Source organism: Pelmatolapia mariae, linkage group LG20 (genome assembly GCF_036321145.2).
Source record: "Pelmatolapia mariae isolate MD_Pm_ZW linkage group LG20, Pm_UMD_F_2, whole genome shotgun sequence".
NCBI classification, from domain to species: Eukaryota; Metazoa; Chordata; class Actinopteri; order Cichliformes; family Cichlidae; genus Pelmatolapia; species Pelmatolapia mariae.
Window position 1 is genome coordinate 4427501 of NC_086244.1, and position 24955 is coordinate 4452455.

Consider the following 24955-nt stretch of genomic DNA (forward strand, 5'->3'; position numbering starts at 1 on the left):
GCTAAAAGCAGCTGGTGTTTGTGTCTGCTTTCTGAGGAGAGAAAAAAACCTGTTGATGGCATGTGCCCACATGCTAATTAGATGCTATATTTTTACACATATGGAGTCCATTTGTAGGAATAAATCACCACATGTCAGTGTGAAATTTGACCCTGTTTTTGACTGTTTTTTGCTATAATGTGAAAACATGTGGGCCTGTTTGGGAGCCCATATTATAGCAGAAAAAAATAAAAGCCATGGTAGGAGCAAGACCACCCATTAAAAGTATCAAAATTGGTCCCTTTTAAGGTTTTAAAGTGGATTTATGTCCATTTACTCACGACAGACATTAGAGATATTTGTTTAGTTAAATTAGTTCCATTAAAAGTTGTAGAAGCATCAGTTAGCTGGGCCTATTTTTAACGGACTCGTGGACGTACTGATACTTCAGATACTACATGAGATCACTGTGATACCAAAGAAAACGTCAAGTTTTTTCCTCTTATTTCTATGTAGATTTATGGAGGTGTGTTCTGGAGAGATGTCAGAGATAATTATAGCCCCGGAAGCCGTTTGCCATGCTGAATCTAAAAATATATGTTTCGTGTGTGAGTGAGATTGAGCTGCGACTCTGAGAGGGGGGAGGATTTCTGACTCAGATCTGCTTTGAGCAGGTCTCTGCTTTGATTTGTAAGCTCCACAGACAGAACAGAGCCTCCGCTGAATGTCATGTATGTTGCTGAGTTTTTCGGTCAATTTACTTGCATTTACAGCAGCTTAATCTCGCCTAAAAGGGACACAAAACCCAGTGCGTGAGACATTTCTGTAGGCGACAGGGTGGAGGTGGAGGGTCTTTGTCTCGTAATCCGTCCTTGTAAGTGTGTCGGCTGTTAGTGTCGGTGTGTCGCGGCGCTAACGGGTTTGAACCTGACACAGAGCACAGTAATGATTTACTTTGTTTACCTAACTGTTTGACCTCCCCACCCCCACCCCGAGTGTGTGTGTGCGTATGTTTAAGGCAGTATCCAGGTCTTTTTCCTGCACCATGTGTGTTTCTTGTAATTATTTAATGCAGTGACTTGCAACACTCTCTCTTTTTTTCCCCTGTTGTAGCTGCCATAGTAATAAATGCAGGTGTTTAGGAGGCACCTCTAAACACCTGGGACCCCTTTGGGTGTGTGTGCTTGTTCTTACACATGTGTCTTTGTGAGGACTGCATTCATTTATAGACCTTGTGAGGACATTTGTGAAAAGTGAGGACATTTTTGCTAAACAGACCCATAAATTGTGGGTTAATTTTGTGGCTGTGTGTCCTCGCAGGTTGATAAATGAATCACTGATAAATAAATTTTATGAAAAAAAACACCCACACACAGTTTATCACAGCTGTGTGTGTGTGTGCCTCACCTTGGGGAATGACTTCATCTCTACCTCGCTTTTCCTTTTATCTCTCTGCCTTCATGACTGTCCTCCTCACCCCTCCTCTCTCTCACTTTTGTGCCCCCCCCCCTCTCTCTCTCATGTTATTGACTGTGTTTTAGAGCAAAATCCATAAAGTTTGTCCCAAAGGGCACGTTTTAGTGTGACGTCACGCACAGACACAGTAAACCAGTGTGTGTGTGGTCTGAGTGAAAAAAGCCTGTGAGTTATTCTTTGTGTGTGTGTGTGTGTGTGTGTGTGTGCTGCCCCACCCAGGCTAAATCTGAGCATGGTTAGACTTCTGAAGAACACATATTTTGACACGCTGTACAGTATCAGTCACCTAGTTTGAATCTCATTATCTCACAGTTTGGGGACCCGGGTTTCTTTTGGGGACAAAAAGTCCTGAAAAGGAAAGCTTTGAGTTTGAAGCCTGGGTTTCATGTTGGGGAAGGTCTCTGTAGTGATGGAAACGCAGCTCTCTCTATCTGTGTTTGTGTGACCTTTGATGTTGCAGCTAGCAAAGCAAGTCATTAATTAACGTCTTTCCTAATTGGAGGAAAATGAATAAGTAATATTAATGTCTTGGTTTGATGTTTCCACTGAAACAGTTTCCTTATGTTTCATCACCCTGAATCCATGGACAGACATGTTTAGCTCAGTCTTACCTGAATCCATACTAACAAGCTCTGGGTCTTGTGTCTCGTCAGAGTGAACAGCTAACATCTTTCATTACCGCAGAGACATCCATGAACCAAACTGGTGTCCTCCCAGTGTAATCTAGGGATAGTAACTGATCTATATAGGCATTTTAGCCTGGTATGTGGTGGCTGACTCAAAAAAGAGTCGCCCACCGCAGATTCCCATGTTAAATATTCAGCTTTACATCATAAAAAATGTTTACAGCTCCACACAAAATAAACCATTGGCCTAATCAACAGTTTTTCCCTTCATAATCACTCTGAGATTTTTTTTTTAATAACTCATCCACCTGGATAATTGCATTAGGAGTGTTGGATCTTTGACCGACATATCCCAATTAGCTTCAATGGCCTCAGCCATTACTCTGAATCATGAAACTAGGTGGATGGCTTCACTTGAGAGTGCCGTTGGAGTCTTTTAGAGCATTTTATCTGAATATATTACAGCTTGCTGGTGAACACACCATCCAAAAAACATCGGTCTGCTAATCATCTAATTCCTTGTCATATAATCCTGTGAAATGTGCATGTATAGTTTGTGTATGCTGCTAGCTAACCAAGTTTATTAGTGAAAAATGAACACTCCACTCTTTCATCAAAAAATGCTTTTGGTTTGAATAAACCAGCATTGCAGTAGCCAAAACACTAATGCTGAACCTCAACATGCATCATAGTAGTAGTATCCAGCCGGCTACCATCAGTCCAACAAACAACAATTGCGGATATATTTGGATAACTTGTTACTGAATACTGACAGTGGTCTTTGTGCAGAGGGCCATCAGAGACTTAAAAACAAAAACAAAACTAAACTCCTTTACTGTAGCAGTTTTAATTTAAATCATGTGATTTTCAAAGTAAATTTTGACTGGGATGGTCTTTATGTTTATTCTTCATTAATATTAAGAGGCTACAGCCCATGAATACAGCTTATTAAATTATAACTTACACTCTCTCTCAGATAAAAGATAAATTAAGCTGCATGCAGAATAAAATGTTGGACAGTATTCTACGTTGTTTAAAACATATTTCTTCTCGTTGCTTTCAGATTCAGCTATTATTCATCATTTGTATTAATAAGTGTTTGATGTAAGCATCTAATTGTTGGTTTTTGGTAGAAAATGTTGTCAAAGTTTTAAAAGAACCAGAGAGTGAAAGTGACACTTTTGTCAGTCTCTGATAAAGCAAACTGAGCTGATAACACACGCAGTCAGAATGGACAGCAGCAAATACTGCGTCCATGTGAACAAGCAGACGATTACTGCTGAGCAAACACAGACGCTCAGCTGGACCGGGCCTCGGAGCTGGATGATGGACAGATGCACAGCAGCAGGTGGATGGCACAAGCTGAACATTTGTCTTTGTGAGGACCGGTGTGAGTTTTAGACGTTGTGAGGACGTGTTGTCCTTCATCTGGGACCTTGGGCCTCATTTGACATCCAGTGTTGTTTAGAGGGTATATGTGAAACTCTGGTGCAGAGTACGTAAAAGAAATTCTGACTTGGATTAATTTATTTGTGGACATGGGAGAGCAATGAGAGCTAAATCAGTACATATACAATCAGGATTTTTTTTTGATTGCTTGTTTTAAATGGATAAATATTTACAGCAGCGTCTAAAGAAGTAAATATTATCATAAAATGTCCAGTCGAGTTTTGTTGGAAGACCAAAAAGAGATAAATCCCAGTGGAGGATCATATTACTTTTTATTTTTCATCAATAAATAGGAAACCAGAGCTGTACAAATACTGAAAAACTTTTGGCTTGGATTTTTTTTCCCAGCATAAAGTAAAAGCAAGCTAAAAACTGAAGAGTTTTTATTTTCATATCTGCAAACTGACTACGTTTGGCTTTGGGGAGGCTTTTTTTAAATTTTCGGAGCATATTTAGTGTTTACGTTTGTTTTAAGGGTTTGACTTGGACTCCAGGTCGGAGACCAGAGAATGTCTGATGTTAATAGCGGTCCTCACAAAGATGTATGCAGTCAGTTTCTTTGATGTGTCGTTTACATTCCTGTGCGATCTGCTCTGTGTCGCGCAGAGACGCAAACTCGCTAAACTCTAAACACTCTGCAGCTCTGTCGTCTGTCCTGTGTCTTTATCTGTAAAACATACCTGATACATTGGAAGATTTCCAAATCCGGTTCAGATTTGTCCTCGATGAAGTTAACAGAATCAGTCATCCAGGTAAGTCAATCCCAAAAGGTTGATTCTGTTCATCTGGACGTAGCGGAAAATGTTTCGTCATTCATCCAAGTGACTTCTTCAGTCTCAGCTGACCGCAGGTTTCCAACTTATGAACAGTACATTTGCATCATGACTGAAACTAGCACCACTGAAGCCTACTTGTGCAAATGTACTGTTTATAAGTTTGGGGAAACCTGCAGTCAGCTGAGACTGAAGAAGTCACCTGGATGAATAACGAAACATTTTCCGCTACGTCCAGATGAACAGAATCAACCTTTTGGGAAGTTAACTGAAATTCAGATGACAAAGAAAACTTCAACATAAACGTTCAGACTTGGATGACTTGATGATCAATGCATGTTAACTGGAGGCTTTGACTTGAATTGTTCACTATGATAGATAAAGTAAGTTGCATGCAGAAGAAAGACTTAAAGGAGATGATTAGCCTAGTTCCATTTTAGTTGTGGACACACAACCGAGGTAAATTAGCAGATTTGTTTTTAGTTATTTTTTCTGTGTAGGGGTCTGAGGTGATTACATCAAGAGGTTTTGTTCTGAGGTTTTTGTATTATGTATCGATTTTTGTACTCTTAAGGTTAGATGTTGTCACATGTGCGATACCACTTCTTGTTTGGATTTGGACACTTTGGACTCGGCATGAAGCACCTGTGTGTTTACCAACCTGCTGTTAAATATTCTGTACATTTTAGCAGGTTTTTAGGATAAAATGGAAAATGCACACTGCAGAAACTCAAAATCTTACCAAGTATATTTGTCTTATTTCTAGTCAAAAAATGTCATTACACTTAAAATAAGACACATTCAGCTACAGAGTAACATTTCAGTGAGATATAGGAGCTTGTTTTTACACAGTGCATCTTGGAGACTTTTCACTTGTTCCATGTAGTGCAGCGTACGTTTGACTTAAAGTAGTCACTGCCTCTCCAGTGGCCTACAGTCCTTTAGGTCATCAATCAGCTGTTACATAAACATTTAGTCAGAAATGATCAAACTTCATTTTAGATGTAGAGGTATCTCAGAAGCAAATGTTCATATATATACTTTGCCTGAGTTAAAGTTACTTGGTAGTAACAGACAAAATGAGCTGCATATACAACAAACAGTTGGACTTTAAATTGCCAGATATCCAGTGGCAGTTCAGACTTGGATCCCTCCCCCCGCTGCTGCTTCTCACTCCCGCCCCCTTTTCTTTTTTTTTTGCTTTTGCATCATCTCTTTCTCTCCTTGCTACCAGCTGCCCTACATATTGAAGGATAGATATCGTTGCATCACCACAGGCAACAGAAAAAATATCACACACTGCAGAAAAACACGGTGCGCACACACATGTCGTTGTACCATGCACGCGCGCACAGAGGTGGATTAATTATTATTCGGTTGCCAGGGAGATGATGGAAGAATGAGCAAATCTGTCAGCTCCCCAAAGAGACTGAAGACTCTTCACACTTCATCCTCTCTCTCTCTGTTTATTTCATTCTTCCACTCAATCCAGGAGACGTGCAGGTGGGGGAGGGGATATACGCGGGTATATTATCTATTATAGCATGTGTAATTGTTACCATGGCAAAGATAATGCAGGCTTAAAGGGGAGAGCGCTTTTGGGCCCTCACGGGTTTGTTGCTGTGCTAGTTTCCATCATTTCTTGAACAGTGAATTGATTGAAACTAACAGTCGGTGACTAGTTGTTGTTTTCAAGCTCTGCAGAAAAGTAAAGATATAGGAGTGATAAATCAGATGATGTTTAAAGATGATGTTGGTTGAAATACAAACTGTGATCTGTGTGAGAGGCAGACACAGAGCTGAGTTAAACCTGCAGTGGAAGCTTTGACTTGACTTTTTCTAATAAGACGACAAACTGAGCCGAGTCCAAACCTTAAACTTTGTACTTGAACGTTAACCTAACCGTTCCCTCTGCATGCACCATTAATCACGTATAATCTCAGGCAAATTAAAAACTACTACACCTATTAGGACTGTTCCCCCCGGACACTCTGGGATTCGTTCTCTTTGGAAGTATATTTTTAACATCCGCTAAGGTTGATTAACCCTTTGATGCAGGAGTGACCGGACCCTACACTCGTCGTTACTTGGATCTGAAATCTTCTCGTCTTTGATTCTGCCTGTCAGCTCTTTTCCTTCTGGCTTTTGTCACCCCACACCTTCCCGTTGCTTCGTTGATCCGGGTTTGCAGTTGGGAACCACCTTCCAGTCACCTTCTCATATGTGGTGTAGCTTTGAGAGCTCAGTGAGGAAAACTCGTCATGCAGTGGTGATACCAAACTGTTACAAAGCATAATAATAGCATCTGCTGTGAACAGATAAACAGAGTTTGGGTTTTGGACTAGCATGTGGTTTCCATCATTGTAAAAATGATGGAAACTTAAAAATCCACTGAACTTCCAAAGGATCTTATAAATAACTTCCATCAGAAATGTGCTAATTTAAGTCTTCTGTGCATTCGTTACAGCTAATTTTGTTGTTTACTGAGGAAATATGATTTTAAGACTCACGGAAAAAAAATATTCCAGTTTAAGTGTGTGTGTGTGTGTGTGTGTGTGTGTGCCTGAGGGCTTAAAACCATCAGTTGGAGGTCTTACTATTATTTGCTGTGTGTGTGTGTGTGTGCGTGCGTGTGTGTGTGTGTGTTGGGGGATGGGGGAGGAACTAATAAGCTTAACTGCCTCCCCTCTGCCTGTTTCACCCTTCGCTGCTCTTCCTCCTCCTCTTCCTCCCTCAGGGCGCGATGGCTGACTGAACAATGTTTAGTGTCCGTCTGAAGGAGCTAAATGGATACGATGGCCCTCCTTCACACACTCACGCTGTCTCCTCCTCTTGTCTGATCTCAGGTCAGAAGAAGGAGGCGACAACATGATTATTTTCCATCTGAAATGGAGTTTTAATACTTTTCGTGGTAATTCGTACTCCGGCTGGATGGCGTGATCGGCCCCACGCGGTCTAAAGAGACACTTTGATGGTCCTAACACTCTGCTATCTTGTTGGAGGTGCTAATGAGCTGCTTAATTGTTTTCTGACAAAATTCACAGAAGAATAATAAAAGATGCCACCATTTTTTCTCATTTTAGTGCTGGTGTCTTTCCACGCTGTAATGGGCAGTAACTCCAGTCAGGCTTAAATCAACAGATTTCCAATAGAAGTTCTGACTGGTTTAAAAAAGTAAATAGCCTCCATAGAACAGAAAGGCCTTTCTGAGTGTTATATTAGAAGATTTTTCAAATGTAATATGTATAATATATGTTCCTGTTGAGGATGTCATATTATTCCCAGATTAGTTTTTAGGAAAATCCAGGAAGGTCAGCTGGGAAACACTGAACAGAGTATTCATACTATAGATGAGGTCAAATGATTAGAAGGGCTTAAATTAGCTGATTTTTAAAAGAAATTAGAAGAATTAAAAAAAGCAGCTCCACATGCAAATCATCCATCCTCTTCCGCTTATCCTTGTCAGGGTCGCGGGGGGCTGGAGCCTATCCTAGCTGTCGGAGGGCAGGAGGCGGGGTACACCCTGGACAGGACGCCAGGCTGTAACAGGGTTAGCATAGAGACAGACAACCATTCACACCTATGGGCAGTTTAGAGTTACTAATTAACCTAACCCCACTAAGTGCATGCATGAGTACCCGTAGAGAACCCGTGTAAACACCGGGAGTACATGCAAACTCCACACAGATGGTGGAATTGAACTCAGGACCTTCTTGCTGTGGAGCAACAGTACTAACCACTGTGCTGCCCTACATGCAAATCCGTCTGAGGTAAATCAGGAGATCGGTCTTGGATGTCTTTTACTTCACAAAGTAAATATAGCCGGAATCAAGCCACAGATGTTAAACTAGACCCTAAACTCAGACTATTTCTAAGAGGAGTTTAATTTGCAGAACTCGTACCAATAATAAAGAAAATTATGTCTAATTTTCCAACTTTGCGGAGAATCCCAGACACAGACACTTTGTGTGACGGGCCGAACGGCAGAAACTGTTTCCGACGCAGCAGTCCGGTCTAAGCGAGCAAACTCAAAGCAGCACGCTGAAGCGCTCTGTTATCGGGTGCTTCAGTTTCAAAGCAGAGCTTGAGCAAAACATGATTTTCAAATTTGTCCACATTAGTGAGAACACAGGCTGAAAGGAGAGTCTGCAGCAGAGAAGCAGCAGCAGCTGAATGAAACTTGAGCGTAGCATGCTAACAGACCTGCTGCATGTTTTTGTGTGTCTGTGTGTGCGAGCTGTAGGGAAAGTAGTGCAGGTGTTGAGTTTCAGGGTGCTATAATGTGTTTGTGAATGAAAGAGAGAGGCAGACAGATTGAATGAGAGCTGAATGAGTCTGTTAACAGACACTAATGAGTCTGACAGAACGAGGCTGCCTTTAGAAAGACGCTGAATTCAAGGTCTCTACCAAAATAAAACACACATGCCAGAAAGGTGACACATCAAGAGAAGGAAAAATGTTTGTGTTTTTACTCTGAGGCGAAAGAAATGCCACGAGTGTCTGTGAAGAGGAAAACTCAACGCTAGTCTTTTTTTTTTTTTTTTTAGGGATGATCTGGTGTGTGCAGGTTTAACTTTTTTCATTTTATTTTTTCTTTTTAATACAAGACAGATAAATACTTTTTATAGATTTTGTTTTAGCTTAGCTTGAGTTTCATATTACCAACAGGAGTTAATTTAGTGGGTTTTTTGCATGATTTTAAATCTTACATCAAAACATTTCCAATGAAAGTCTCACACAAGTTTCTGTAAAATTGGGTCAAAACATGAACAAATGATCGAAAATTTAAAAAAAAGAAAGAAAAAAAAAGAAAGAAAGAAACAACGTCAGGGTTAAAGCTGCACTAATCAACACAACACCACAACAAACTCCCTCATCTGACTCAGAAACAGCATCAAACTGAGCTGCAGACACACAATCACAGGAATAACACATCTAAATGTTTCTACAGGAGCCCTCAGGACTGCCAGTCGATGTGGCTCCATGTTTAAAGCTTTAAATCCATAGACAGCACTAACTTTTACTGACTCTCAGTGTGATCTAAACTGTTTCTGAGAGTTTAAAAAATAGTTGACAGAGTTATTTTTTACTACTTATGTGCTTACTTACACACACGGAGACACAAAATTCCCATTGTGATCATTAACGTCTAGAAATGTTGCCGTAATGACCGAGATGATATAAAAAAATGAACGTAGCCACCACGATGTCACTCTGCTGCCTTGTGCAAAAACAAGCTGCATCTATAAACAGCATGGCTGAAACCCACAGACACACATCCTGACTAATTATGCTGAGTTACAGACTCATAAAATACTAGAATTACACTCACTAAAAGCGGAGCTTCTTGGATGGCCTGTGTCATAAAGCAGATCATAATCTTAGTTAGATAATACATGAAAACTTGTCTCAGGAGCCACAAACACGGTAAAAAGTTACAGTTTAATGATACCAGGATACCAGCTGACACGCCCCTGACTCGTGTGACTCGTGAAAGATAAATAATCCAGGGGACATAAAACACTTTGTGTGCCGGGCTGTAAACATGTTTATTTCTGCTGCAAAGTTCGACATTTTAACATGGGAACCTATTGGGACTGACTCACTTTTGGAGGCAGCCTCAAGTGGCCATCCGAGGAACTGCACTGGCTTCTTTTTTCAGCTCTGTAGGTCAGCGGTCCCCAATCCCCGGGCCACGGACTGGTACCAGTCCGTGAGTCGTTTTGGTACTGGGCTGCGAGAGTTGAGGCTCGGGTGTGACATTTATGGCTTTCAGGGTTTTTATTGTTATTTTTTCATCATTTTTATCATTAACTCTGTTTCCCTGGGTTTTTTCCCGTGTGTTATGAATAAATCTTCTTTTTTTTGATACCGGTACTGGTTTTATTTTGTTGTATTTATCTGCAAAATTTTAAAGGCCGGTCCCTGAATGTATTGTTGGGGACCGCTGCTATAAGTGATGGAAACTGATTCTGATGCATAGTCAACACTATCAGCCTTTAAATTAGAGCCATGATGTTGGTGGGAGGATGCAGTCACAACTGGATCTGCTGCTGTTAACACTGTTTTAAAAATGAACTAAAAAAATGTGCGCATAGGAATAAAGCTGTCATCATACTGTCAGCTTTCACTGGAAGCTCTATATTACATAAAGCAATAGAGTTGAACTACAAACTTCCAAAAACATAATTACACACTGTATACACATACGGGGTATTGGATGCAGTAATAATAATTGTTTTTAAATGATGATTTTAAAACAAATGAATAGCTCTGTGGAAACAGAGTTAACATGAAGTCAACAAACTTCCAAGAGGAACTTTTGTAATATCTAAATAAACAGGGAAAAAATTTAATCGTATGATTTTAAATGGAAGTTCTGTCATGAATTTATAAAAGCTTTATATAGTCCTGTGTGTTTGTGTGTGCAGCTGTAAATGCACACGCTCAGAGTCGGTATTATCAGTAATAGAGTCGGTTTATCACAGATGAACCGGCAGCTTTACTCTGTCTCCCTCCCTCACCATCGGGCTGGACCACACATTTAATACTTATTTCACACACACACACACACACTGATACACACACACACACACCGGTATTGCATTACAACGGAATTTCAGGCAGCTGGCTGCAGGCCGTGTGTGTGTGTGTGTGTGTGTGTGTGTGTGTGTGTGTGTGTTTGGTATCTGGTTTCCACCAGTCGCTGACCAACTAAGCAGAATAAACAGTGAAAATGAAAAATTGTGTGCGTTTAACAAACTGAAACAGGGCAGCGAGTGGCATCAGAGACACCAGGAGAAAGAGCACACGAGAGTTTAATCAGCATATTTTCTAATGGAAGAAACAAAATGCAGAGTGAGAAATGGACGTCCTGACTCGGATTGTGTTGGTTAATAATTCACTGGCTGCAGACAGGCTTGCAGAAGGATGTGAAATCAGCAGGTTTTCTGTGGCAGTTCTGACTTGGATGTTTTTCCTTCTTTTCCGTACAGGCTGGAGTTTCAGTGTCGTAGTTTCCAAAAATCAGGATGGCTCGAACCGCGTTTCAGCCACAAAGACAAACAGAACCCAATCACACTGCAGTGATTAAATGGTGATCAGCGTCTGTTAAATAAGAAAGTTTCCAGTGGGAGTTGTGAATTAGATCCTGTGGAGGAAAAGAAAAGCAGAGAAGAAAGACGGAAGAAAATGATTTCTCGTGGAAATTCTGACTGTGAGTTGTTTCCGAGGACAGTCCTGTTTGCATTTCCGTAAATTAAACATGGACAAACGGTCCTTTAGAGAAACAGAAAGAAATCCCTAAAAGTCAATTTTCCCGTTTCTGCCTGATGTTGTTTTTTATGAAAGAGTGAAACACAAAGACAGTCGAACAGGATTTAGTGTCTGTTAGTTCTGCCAATTTCCCTCGAGAGTTCTCCATTTGATAGCACTGGAAAACCTGATGGATTAATTAGTACATTTCTAATGGAAGTTCTGATTTACGTTCTTGGGGGGAAAAAATCAGACATCTTTTTGTTCGATTGCTTTAAATCAACGAGTTTTGAATTGGAGAAGCTTTGTGCTGAAGAAAGCCTTGATGGCAGTTTAAGTTCTGACTAAAGTGGAAAGTTTCAACAGAGACATTCATCGAGTCAAAAGGACTGGAAGACAAACGTGAGTTGGACTGAGCTTTAACCTCCTAGGACCTGGCGTCCACATATGTGGACATCACATTTTGGGTTGTCTACACCAAAATACAACATTTTGCTCTACAAGGGCCTGATATCCACTTACGAGGACATTATACTCTCACTGTTCTATCGAAATTTACAACAAATGTCCTCATATGTTGATCTCATTTTTCTCAGAAACAAAAATCAGGTAAAAAAAAAAAAAATCAGGTAATTCTTTGTTTTTACAGTCATCAGGTCCCAATCAGCCCAAATAGCAAAGAGAAAATAAAAATGCGTCACATGAAAGAGTTCAGGTCTTAGGAGGTTAATAAGAAAGTTTGCAGTGCAAAGATTCACAGCTGGAGTTTGAAATCTGCAGTTTTCTGACCTAAATTCCCACAAAAACAACAGTTTGGATCATTAAAAAAAAGAGTTGATGAGCGTTACATAAGCAATGTTTAATAGAAGTTTTGAACTGGATAAGCTTTGCACAGCAGAAAGCTTTGATGATGGTGAAATCTGCATCTGTCTGTTAGAAGTTCTGACTTTGGGAACGTTTAAAAAAAGAGAAAACAGCTTGTCCTGGAAAAAAAAAATGACACGAACAAATTTCCAGTGGGAGTCCTGATAGGGATTATGTTACTAAACAGTGTACGCTTTCCACAGGAATAAAAGCACTCGACGACAGTTCTGACTTGGACTGATGGATTTTAATAAAGAAATTACACTTGATACAGAGATTTACAGCTGAAGTTTTCCAAAAGACGTTCAAGGATGAAAAAAACCAACAGCTTGGTTCATTAAAGAAACAAACAGACTTGTTATATCACGGTTTCCTGATTCAGAGTTTTGAATCATGTAAGTTTTGCACTGAAGATCGACTCGGCGATGGTTAAATTAGTATCTTTTCTAATGGAAGTTGTGACTTGCATCTGAAATCAGGTGGAAACAGCTGCTGCTGCTGGGCGCTAAAGCCGAATCTAATTGGATATGTGATTCAGAGCTCAGCTGGACATTCGAGTTTGTTCTCGTCACATGATCCTGTCGGTTAATGAAACTCGGAAGGAGTGCGTCTGTCAGCACGCACACACACACAAACACACACACATTCGTTTCCCGAGGCTTGCTCAATCCACAAAATTCAGAGTGAAAGTTAACGATTTATCTTAATGGCACTTTTTCCGTCGAGTCCCCACAACGCGAGTAATGCTCATCGCCGAAGCACACCCCGGGGCAACACAATACGACAGACGGATTGTGTCTCTGGGCGAGAGGTCAAAGGTCAGAGCGAGGCTGTGTGGGTGAGATCGCGACCTCGGGCTGTGCTCAGAACAAAGCAGGTGTTGACGGTTTGAATCCCAGCCGGGAGTCACGAGTCAAAGGTCACTTCCTCTATCGCTCTGTCGCTCTGTCACTCCCCCGTCACGTCTTCTTCTCCTCTTTCTTTGTTTCTCTTTCATCTTCTCCTGTTTACTTCTTTTCTTCCTCATCTTAATTTTCAGTCTCTCAGATTTCTGATTGCTGCTTGTTGAAGTTTTTCATTGGTCGATGTCATGTTTGCTACAGCTAAGAAAAAGGCAGAATTTTAATGGGATCCTGTTTTGGAAAATAAGGCAAAAATCTGACTTTTGATGTGTTTTGTGGAAATGCCTGAAAGATTCAGGATGATGTTTGCCTTTCTTGGCACGAGACTGGAAACTGGTGGAAACCAAACTGGTGGCCTAGCCACATCCCCAGAGACCAGCTCCACCACCACCTCTGATTCCTACGGCGAGCACAGCCACAAAAGTCCCATTTTGGAATTTGCTGTTTTTTGTTAGTTTCTTGTTTTCTGGTAAAAACTCACCTGAGAAAATGAAATTCAAAGATTTTTCTGAAACAGGTCGGTGTTTGGAAAAATTCAGCCTGTGTGGAATGTGGAAATTCATTTTTCTATAGATTACACCTTTAAATTGAATTTTACAGCACGTGTGTGTGTGTGTGTGTGTGTGTGTGTGTGTGTGTGTGTGTGTGTGTGTGTGTGTGTGTGAGAGAGAGAAATGTGTGTTAGGTTTCTGTCTGCTGCAGTGTCCTACTTTAACGTCTCCTCCCTCACTCTGCTATGTGTGTGTGTGTGTGTGTGTGTGTGTGTGTGTGTGTGTGAGAGAGAAAATCGGTGTGTTTCTGTAAAACAGGATTGTGCAAGTGTGTATTTGGTTGTGAGTCAGACCTGCTGCCTGCGTGTGTGTGTGTGTGTGTGTGTGTGTGTGTGTGTGTGTGTGTGTGCAACTCGTCAGCTCTAATTAAGCTCGGCCTCTTAACGAGCAGACAGCTAATTAACACACTAAGAGAAGCACACACATTTGTCCTTCATCACGCTCTGGTTTCTTCATCGTTTTTGTTGCTATCTTTCTTCTTTCCTTCTTTCCTTCTTTATTCCCTACCTTTGCACCCTTAAATCCTTTCCTTATGTCTTCCTTTTTTGTGTGGTTTACTCTTTATTTAACTTTTATCCCTGCGTCCTCATTCATTTCCTTGAATCTTTCCACTTATTTCCCTCCTGTTTTCATTCCTTTTCTTTTCTCTATATTTTTGTGTTTTTCTTCACTTGTTCCCTTCCTTCCTTCGTTCCTGTTTTATTTCCCTTTCCTTCTCCTCACTTCCTTTCCTTACCTTGAACTCCCTTTTCCCCTCAGATCTTATTTCTCTTCTGTTCTGTGATTTTAATTGTCGCTTTTGTAATTTTCCATTTTCTTTCCTTCTCTTTTTCTCTCATCTAATTTTTTCCCCTTCTCATTTTCTCCTTTTTTTATCCCCGTTTCCTCCTCCTCTCTCTTTCCCCTCTCCCACTTTTACCCCCCTCTTCCTCCTCTTCCACTGTGGTGTTTTTCTGGGTCAGACAGAGGGAGGGAGGCGGGAAGGTTTGGGGAGATTTGGGGAATCTTATTTTAGTCGCTCCACATTTTTGAGCAGTGTGTTTGTCTCCTCATCAGCCCTCTGCTGTATTTAACTTTACATGCTAACCATCATCATCATCATCTTCGTCATCATCTCTATTCAGTGAAATCTAATCCCATTATTCGCTTTTATATCTGTAAAATGGCGGCTTTTTTTTTTTTTAAATGGTGCTATGAAACAGTTCAACACTTTGCATTAAGTGTGAGGCACCCTCACAGTTGCCGGGCAGATTTCTGTGGATATTCAAAGTCACCAGAGCATGAAGCCCAATGAAAAAAAATCTTTGTGCATTTGAATCTGTGAATTTCCAGTTGAAGTTCTAAACAAAAGGAAAAATATAAAAAAATAAAAAGGCAGATTTCAAGTTTTCAAGCGTTCGGTATATGGAAAATATTTGGAACTGATGAAACTGCAAATTTCTAGTTGAAGTTTAGCTTTAGATTATAGATTTTCCAATAAATTATAGAAATAATATTTCTTTAAAGGAAAAAATGATTAAATTAGATTTTTAATTGATGTTGTTTTGGATTTAAAAGCATCTCCACTTGAATTCTGTAATTAAGAGTTAACTCAGATTTTCAGTGGAAGTTCTGACTTCATTGTTCTTGTTAAAAAAACTGTATCTCTGCTACAAAATAGCACAGAAGGTAAATCATTAGATTCATTGTTGGATTTTCAATAGAAAGACTTGTGGGTGTTAAACTGGCGGATTTTCAAAGCGAGTCTGACTTTTTTTTAAATGAAGAAAATCATCTTTGTATGGAAGACCTAATTAAAAGTTAAATTAGCGTATTTCAAATGGAGGCCCTGGTTTTTCACTAGATAAAGAAAAGAAAGAAATTTTCTGCATAAGAAAAATCTCTGTGTTAATGGAGGAGATTCTAACAGAGGTTTTGACATAATTTTCTTTGAAAATTGAAAATAAAAGTGTTTCCGTTTGCTCCTTCCTGAGTGATTTTCCAGTTCGTTAGCTTTTCTTATTGTTTTTACAGGTAGATTTTTTCAATGATTGTCATTCCTTTTGTGTTTGTTTCAGATCCGCGTGGATGGGATCCCACCGCCGGCCGAGAACGCTTTGCTGTATGAGACAGTGACTGTGGTGGAGGGGAAGCCGATCCTGAGAGACATGGTGTTCAGTCCTGACCATCAGTACATCTACCTGCTCAGTGACAGACAGGTAGATACACCTGCCGAGCCCTTACACGATCAATCAGAGAAAGGGTCACGAGACTCTTCTCCGTTCGTTTGTCCCTTTTATTTATTCTTTGAATTTTACAGCCTAAAAAACACAAAGCTGGCGTGATGGTGACACACCAGATCGGTTTGTTTGGGTCACCGTGAACATTTCATATTAAATGTTTATACAGAGATTTCCTTGTGACACTCTGACATGATTAATGTTTTTGCCCTGCATCGCATTTTTATGGGTTAATCTAACGACGTTTGTGCTCGAAAGAATTTGATCAGCAGATTTATAACTGAAGACCTGCAGTTTAACAGATAAGGAAATCAAAAAGTTCTGGCTTAGATTCTCCCTGATTCAGAAAAATAAAATCCTGCACAGAAGAATGACGTCTGAGGGTTAAATTAGCAGATCTCTAACCCAGAGAAATTTATCCTTGTATAATAGAATTACTAAATAACCTAAAGAAAATGAAAATAACAAGTTATGAGGGCTAAATCAGAACATTTCCAACTGCATTAAGACTTTTAATCATTTAGTTGTCTTCTAATCAATCATGAAAACAAAGAAAAGCTTGTTATAGATGAGATGAAAAAAGCAAATCTCTGTTAATGGAACTAAATCAGCAGATTTCCAAAGGAAGTTCTGATGAATATAAAAAATAAAATGCTCTACAGAAGAAGGCATTTTGTTTAATGTTAAATCATCAGATTTTCAATGGAAGTTCTGCATTGAGGTTTTCAGTAGCCAATTAAAAGAAAGAAAAGGTCTGTACACAATAAAGACTCATGAGTTGGTTTTTAGTTTGTCAATAAGGGTTCCAGTCATTAATTGGGGGGGAAACATGTTCTATATAGAAGAAAGCTTCTGAGTGTAAAATCAGCAGATTCCTAATGGAAGCTTTCCAGCAGCTAATGAAAAGCAGGAAAAGTTCTGCACAGAACTCATGAGGATTAAGTGGGCAGATTTCCAACGGACTATTTGGCTTAAATTTCTTGTAATGCAACTTCTAGCGTAGGTTTTTCAAAAGTTGCAGAGAACAAAGTCCTGCACAGAAGAAAGCCTTATGAGCATTATATCAGCGCATTCCCAATGGAAGTTCTGCATTAGGGCTTCCAGCAGCTAATGTAAACAAGGAAAGGTTCTGCACTGAGGAGAATCGGCACATTTCAAACGTGACTTCGGTCTTTTTGATAAGAAAATGAGCCCAAAAAAATACACAGCAGGTCAGTTTATCAGAGGAGCTGCAGTCATTTACAGGGGAGTTTAAGTGTGTGTGTGTGTGTGTGTGTGTGTGTGTGTGTGTGTGTGTGTGTGTGTGTGTGTGTGTGTGTGTGTGTGTGTGTGTGGTTGCCAGAAAGAGAAATATGAATTGTGTTGTTTTAACATCTGCAGACAGGAAGCTGAGAATATGAATATCGCTCAGCTGGCGCCACCACACACACTGTGTTTCTGAGGGGGTGTGTGTGTGTGTGTGTGCATGTGTGTGTGTGTGTGTGTCCCATGTTAAAACTCTCATTGTACCACTGAGAGGAAGCAGAGACGAGTTCAACAACTGTTAGTTCCTGTGCAGCTGAGGGGAGACACACACACACACACACACACACACACACACAAATGTTCGTTTTCGAAATTTTCGAGCTGTGATGTCAGCAAACGACTGTCAGAACGTCCCAGCTCCTGCAGGACCTGAGCTCCTCTCCATCATGATGAACACAGACAAATATTAAATGATTTAGTTCTGGAGTCGAGGAGAGGTTTTTCACACAATACCTAATACAATATGAAACAATCACTTCAGTCAAGGCATTTAAAGAAGTAAATCTAAAAAACTCCTGTGGAAGTTCTACATCAGTGATTTTGATAAAGTAAAAAAAATTCTATCAGGGTCTGATTTAATATATTTTGATTAAGAGAAACAAGAGTTATAGGAAACAATTCAATAAGCTGATTTCCATTAAAAAATAGTTTTTGATAGAGACACATTTTTTAAATTGCTGATATGTTCAGAATCAGTACATTTTTAAATGCAAAGATGAATCATTTCTTTAACAGAACAGTCGATACTGTAAATTAGCGTGAGGTTTTCAATAAATAAAGATATCAAGGACAAAAATATCACTGTTAAATAAGCTGGTTCTTAAAAGGGATTTCTGACATGATGTTTTTTGATGAAAGAATAATTTGGTGATAAACAGCCAAACAACAAATTGATTATTTATCTAGTCCATAATTTCCAGAGCATGGACCATGAAATGCCCATCCATCCTCTTCCACTTACCCGATTCAGGGTCATAAGTCACTGGTGGGATACAACCCCAGTTTGTTGCATGGTTCAACAGAGATACAGACGACCGAGTTTAGACACCGGGCAATCTGACATGTGCGTCTTTGGTCTGTGGGAGGAAGTCAGCGAGAGCGCACACAGGAAAAACGTGCAGACCGTTTTAGGAAATCAGCATGGATCAGGAAAGAATAAAGGAGTAAAGAACGAACCTCAACATACAAATCATCAGAACTTTAAAAAGAATCAGTGAAAAGAAAAACTTGTGACATCACCACAGTCCTGTTTCCATTTATACTGGTGCTTGAAACACACCAGATTGGCTACAGTCTGTTGTGTTATCCGGTTGTTAAGTGATGACGTATGAACCCTGCTTCCGGGCCCAAACTACTCCAGCGGAGTTTGGACCTGGAAGCGGCTAATGACGTCAGACTTAAAGGCCGGATTGTCTGAGAAAAGGAGAAATGCTCAGTTCATCATGGAAGGTCCCTCAGCAGCCTCAGCCTATAGGAGTGTAAGATCAGACTCACCTGATCCAATCATAACTAAATGCTTTATCAAGATAGAAAGTTAAAAGATTGATCTAGAAAGTAGAGAGGCTGTCTGACTCCTGAATCCAAGCTGGTTCCACAGAGGAGAGACCTGAAGGCCGAAGGCTCTGCCTCCCATTCTACTTTTAGATATCCTGGGAACCACAAGTACGCCCGCAGGCTGAGAGCAAACCGCCCTACTGGAATAATTTGATACTACGGGGTCTTTAAGAGATGATGGAGAGTGATTATTCTGGACTTTGTATGTGAATAGAATAATTTAAGATTCTGTATACATTCCAAGTGTCCTGAAGTGTAAACACTTGAAGTACAAATAGGTCAGATGTGCAGTTGTATTTGATTAGTATTCAGAGACACAGGCGCAGTCCTCAGCTCGTTCTCTGCCTGACACTGTTTCACTGCAGTGTTACATAAACACTCGCACACATTTACATGAGCTTTCAGCAGCCAATCAGAACTGCAGGCTGGCTGCCATACAAGCAGACAGACTCGACCAGTTTGCGATCAAACTGATTGTTTCTGTCAGTGCCACACCTGCAGCAGCTGCTGCATTCACAGACAGGAGACAGGATTCCCAAACAGACACTTGCATGACCTAAAAACACTTCAATCCTTATTTCATTAGCAAAAAAAAAGTGTTGACTGAGATCCTGCAGTGTTTTCAGCTCCGTGTTTTAATCACGATTCAGTTTAGCCGCTGTGCCGAGAATTAAATAAACATAAACACGAGTAAACACATCTAGAGGAAGATGAATTGCTGGTGTTATTAGCATTCTTACAGCAACCATCCTGCATACATCCCACCTTATGTTCAGTGATACGGAGAAATGCAGTTTTCCAGAGGATTTTTTTTGGGAAAGAAATTCATCTCTGAATTAAAGATCCTTATAAGAGTTAAATCAGCAGATTCCCAGCTAAACTCCTGACTTTATTGTTTTTAATTAAATAAAATAAGAAAACACACACACACACACACACACACAGTCTCAGCGACTGTGTTTCCATGGACATGAGTATCTTTTATGAGTTTTTTCCTGTTTTGATCATATCATGAAAATGAGGTTTACTTGAACAGGACCTGGTCTGCTCATTTCCAGCACATTTTTATTCTTGATGTCTCCTAGAGTAGCTTTGCATGATTCATGATAATCCATGATCTCATGCCTTGGCTTGCCATAACCTCACAAACTCTTCTTGTTTTTAATCAACACATTTCAAAGTAAAACCTTTTACTCTGTTTGAAGTTTGCATTGTACTTTTCACAGTCTAACTGCCACTCCTGAGCAGGTAGGCTGGTGGTGGGCTTAATGTAATTTTTTATCATTTTCATTCAAACCCAACTCATCTCTGACAAGTGTGCTGCGCTTTCATTGTCACTTTAGGCACTGAGTGTCTGCCTTAAAGCTGTTTTTCTTTGTTTACTGCAACACATTACTGGGGTTCTCCACCAATCAGAAGGTGGGTACTGTTCCGGTCCAAGTGCCTTTGGGCAAGGCACTCAAGATGCCCAAAAAAGTCCCAGTTAAAACAGAAACAACAACAGTTAGAAGTAGAACATGAGAATGACATAAATGTCCCCCTCACATTTGTCTGTTTTTCTTGCCTCACCAATGGACCCATTGCTGTTTGGTTTTTCTTCTTTTTAAAAAGTAGATGTATTCATACTGTGAAACACTTACTATAACTATACATATAAATATGGGGGGTGATAATAAATGACCCCACAGGAGGTTGAAAGTTACACACGAGGTACTCTGGGTCAGCATATCCAGTACTTCTAGCGTCACTGTTTGTGACCACTGAGTGCTGTTTGTTCAGATTCCTGTGATGATACCAAACAAAGTGTTCACAGTTCTGAATTTAATAATCTGACATTCTTGTGACTGTCAGTCTGGAAGACTTGCTTAACTTTTAAATCAGCAGATTTCCAGTGGAGGTTTAGCGCCGGGTCCTTCAACAGACAAAGGAAACAAAGAACTCTTTACCACTGAAACCTTAAATGGATTTGACTTTGGCTGACCTGTTGGAAAACCGATGTCTTGTGACCCACAACTTGTTTACTTTACCATTTACCAAGCTCAGCGTTGCATTATAGCGTATAACTAGTTTATTACAGGTTCATATGCTGTTTGTGAACACGTAAAATAAGGATAAAAATAAGTGTTCCAGGAGTTTCTTCTCATCAGTTGGATTTTATTTGCGTCAGCATGATTTGAACTCCGCATATCAGTGAATAAACAATGTGAACGGGGAGGCTGTATGAGAATGGGAACCACGGCGTCAGCAGCTTTTAGATGAAGTCCGACGGAAACAGCAGCGTCTCTTTAAGAGCAACCTGATAATGGGGTCAGAGAGGAGACAGGACCGTCTGTACGAGACAATGAATGTATTCATGTGTGAACGTCTGAATGAGACCCACAGAGTTATCACTGTGTTTACTGTCTCCTTGCTGCAATGGCTTCTGGGTAAAAGATACGACACACACATGCCTGTATTTACGTCTTTGTGAGGACCCGAACTGACCGTCTCTGTCTTCATTGACTCAAACAAATGAGTTCATCCATTGTTTTCCATCTTAAACTGAGATGGCGAGCAGCTCAGTTATGTTCACTTATGTTTCATGTGCGGTTAGCTTTCAGAGGCATTAAGTGATTTAAGGCATCACTGGTGACCTAACCAAATGTTTTGGGGAAAAAAAAAAAGTTTTTCTAGGAAAAAAAAAAATTTAGCCAATTATTTTTCAACTGACTAAAAAACTGATAAGCAGTTTGAGACCAAATCACACAGGAAATAAAATTGTTGAACATTCAAGCCTCAAAAACACACAAACAAAAAAATCCCCACCTTCAGAAAATGTCCCCACTTAACAGAAATCGAATCTAAAGACATGGAAGCAACTTCTAAGAACAGCGTGATGACGTAATTGTCCCTCGTTAGACATTTAAGATAAGAACTTGAAAAAGGCCCCCACTTTAAAAGAAATTCTCTTCACTTTTTGAATTGTTCACACTTTTTGTAGTAGTGTCCCCATTCTGCAAAAATGTCCTTATAGTCTTCAGATATAATAAATTTACATCCATGTATGCCCATTTTTCAAAAAGGTTCCTTCTCTCAAAAAACTGCCACAAATTTTCCCCCAGATTCATAATAATGTCCCACATTTGCAAACAATGAGTCCACACTTGGCTTGCCCCAAAATGTCCTAATTTTCTGAAAATGTCCCTGCTTCACATATCCATGTCCCAGTTTTCCACAAAGGTCCTCATAGGATCTGTCGTCCTCTCAGGAAGACAGACTACACACACACATATACACACACACACACACGTCGGGTGGGGACATCTAATTGACATAATGCTTTCCCTAGCCCCTAACCCTAACCATGAAAAATGAGCGCCTAACCCTGACCCTTACCCCATCCCTGTCACTAAAACCACATTTTGAGTCTTCAAAATGCCTTCAAACCTGTGGGGACCAGGATTTTTGTCCCCGCAAGTATAGTAAACTTCCAATTTTTGGTCCCCACAAAGATATAAATACACGCTCACACACACAGAGTTCACAAAGTCAAGAGAGTGTGCTGCTTTCTCTGGCTATTAATATTAGCAGAAACCCACTAAACCACAATGAGATAAACCCGTCACACTCACTCACACCCTCACACACACAAATGTGTGATGTAGGAACAATTTCAGTGATGTCTCATGTTGCGGTCATACAATCACCTAAATCAATATCAAATCGGTTTTTACACATTGACATTAGTAACAAACAGTCAGCAGAAGGTTCAGAAACATTTTCTGATGCTGACATAAAAAAACGCTTGAGTGCAAACATGCCTTAATCGAACAGTTTAGCGAATTCATATCAAATACCAACCCAGTTTTCAGTCACAGTTCTCAGGTACCTGCCCATGTTTCTGCTTTAAACACGACTGTTGGTGCACTTGGTCACATGTCTGATGTGAATGTTTGTTTCAGGTGAGCAGACTGCCGGTGGAGAGCTGTGAGCAGTACAGCAGCTGCTCAGACTGTCTGGGATCAGGAGACCCTCACTGTGGATGGTGTGTCCTCTTCAACAAGTAAGGAACGAACAGCTCCTGCTCTTCTTCTGCTAAAACAAAATAACAGCTTCATCTCTCATTTTAAAATGCACCCAGTAACAGTGTGCGCTGGTCAGCCACAACAGTAAAAGCACCGAGAGAAGTAAATAGCATTGGTTGTCTCCTTCCAAGCACCTATGAAGGGGTGAGACTTAAATAATGCAGGAAGTAAACAATCAGTTCTTGAAATTGGTGTGTTGGAAGCAGAAAAAATGGCTGTGTGAGGATCAGAGCTACTTTGCCGAGGGCTAAATTGTGATGGTTAGATGGCAGGCCTTTAACGCAGTCTGTGGGGTGCAGTAGTTAGTACCTACAAAAGAGGTCCAAGGAAAGAGAACCAGTGAACCATTGACAATGTAACGTGAACCGTTTAGTGCTTGGTCTGATGAAAGGTGTCGGAACATACAATGCTTCACAGCTTGCTGCATCTGGAGTTGCATACCTGCAGAACGGTCTCTTGAGTAACCATCGTGACCCCGTGTCTACGGCCTAAAGCAGCTACAGCCGATGGTCTGGTCTCATGAATCACAGTTTCTTTGAGATTCTGTGCACAGCCAGGTGTGTGCACCTTCTCCTGCTTTCCTCTTTTACACCCACCCCAGCATCTGGTTGCAGCAGATGTTGGAGATCTCTTTCTGTTTTAATTTTTTTCCTCCCAACGTTTGCCAACTAAAGTCAGTCGTTGTTCATTGTTGTGAAAAGTGAAGACAGCAGAGGAATGTGATGCTGAGTTTAATGTTACGCTATGAAACGTTGCTTCCTGGCATCCATGTAGATGTGATTTCGACATGTATGACCCAAGGGCCAACTGAGAAATTAAGCTAATGCCAAAGTGTCGAAAACTTGAAGTGGCTGCATGAGGCTGTCTCCAAAAGTGAGTCAATCTGCGTTTACTCCCGCTGCAACAGCATTAACAAGCACATTTAGAGCCTGGTACAAAATACAGTTTAGGACTTTGTGTAGAGTTTTTTCCACTCATTCACCTGGATAACTGACAGACAGGTGTCCCAACACAAACAGCTGAAGGACATTGCTAGACCTCATCCACGACTGTAAGTCATAAAAATGGAGCTCTTCACTGTATGTTAGATCATTTTTAATGGCCTAAGTGGCTAATACGATGGTACAGACAATCAAAGACGTTTGTGCTTTAGTTTTTGTGAATGAACTTTAAGTAATTGTTTTAATCTCTTGTTTAGCACTAAGGGTCAGATTTACTAACACACCAAACCGGTGCAAACTGGGTTTTGGTCTGAAAAACGTTTGCATTGTACTTTTCACTTTTCAAGTCAATAACTGTTTTTTCTTTTATCTTATGGCGTGATCTCCCTAATCTTCAGCAGCTGTATTTAGTAATATATTTAGTAATATCTAAGTGACATGATGCACCCCGCCACACTACAGATATCTCAGAAATGATTTGGTGAACATGGAAGAGTTTTAGGTGTTAGGTTGGCCTTAACCAAAACATCTATGAGATGTGGTGTAAAAACAATCCACAGAGACTCTTTTGCTACTTCCAGGACTCAAAGCATGTAAGATCTTAGTGTCTGATACCACAGGACACATCCAGATGTCTGTGAAGTCTGTCTTTTGAATGGTAGGAAATTATTGTCAGTGCCATTAATGAGACCAGCACAGGTTTTAATGTTGTGGTCAAATGAAGATCTTGACTCTTTAGACATTTTAAGTTATTTTATTAAAGCAAGCAAAAGAAAAACCTGCTATTTTTTTTAATTATTTGTTCTATAAAATCCTTGGAATATCTCAATTTCTTTGGGTCCAAAAACCTTGAAACATTAATTTTGCATCCAAAATCAAAAGGAGAAGGGTTTTGTTATCTTTTGTGATGCCAGCGTCCACAAACATTTGATGCTTTTTTGTTCTATTGGCTCTTAAAGGATTGAAACTATTAATTGCTTTTTTTTGTAACTGATTAA

General features: G+C 40.2%; 1 protein-coding gene across 1 annotated transcript in view; it reads left to right on the forward strand.

Moving 5' to 3' along the window:
- The window catches only part of plxna3 (plexin A3), a 147623-nt gene that overhangs the window by 70710 nt on the left and 51958 nt on the right, over positions 1-24955 (forward strand). Inside the window, exons 7-8 of the mRNA XM_063464401.1 lie at positions 15932-16072; positions 22894-22994. Of these exons, the coding sequence (XP_063320471.1) occupies positions 15932-16072; positions 22894-22994 (242 nt within the window). The remainder of the gene's footprint in view (positions 1-15931; positions 16073-22893; positions 22995-24955) is intronic.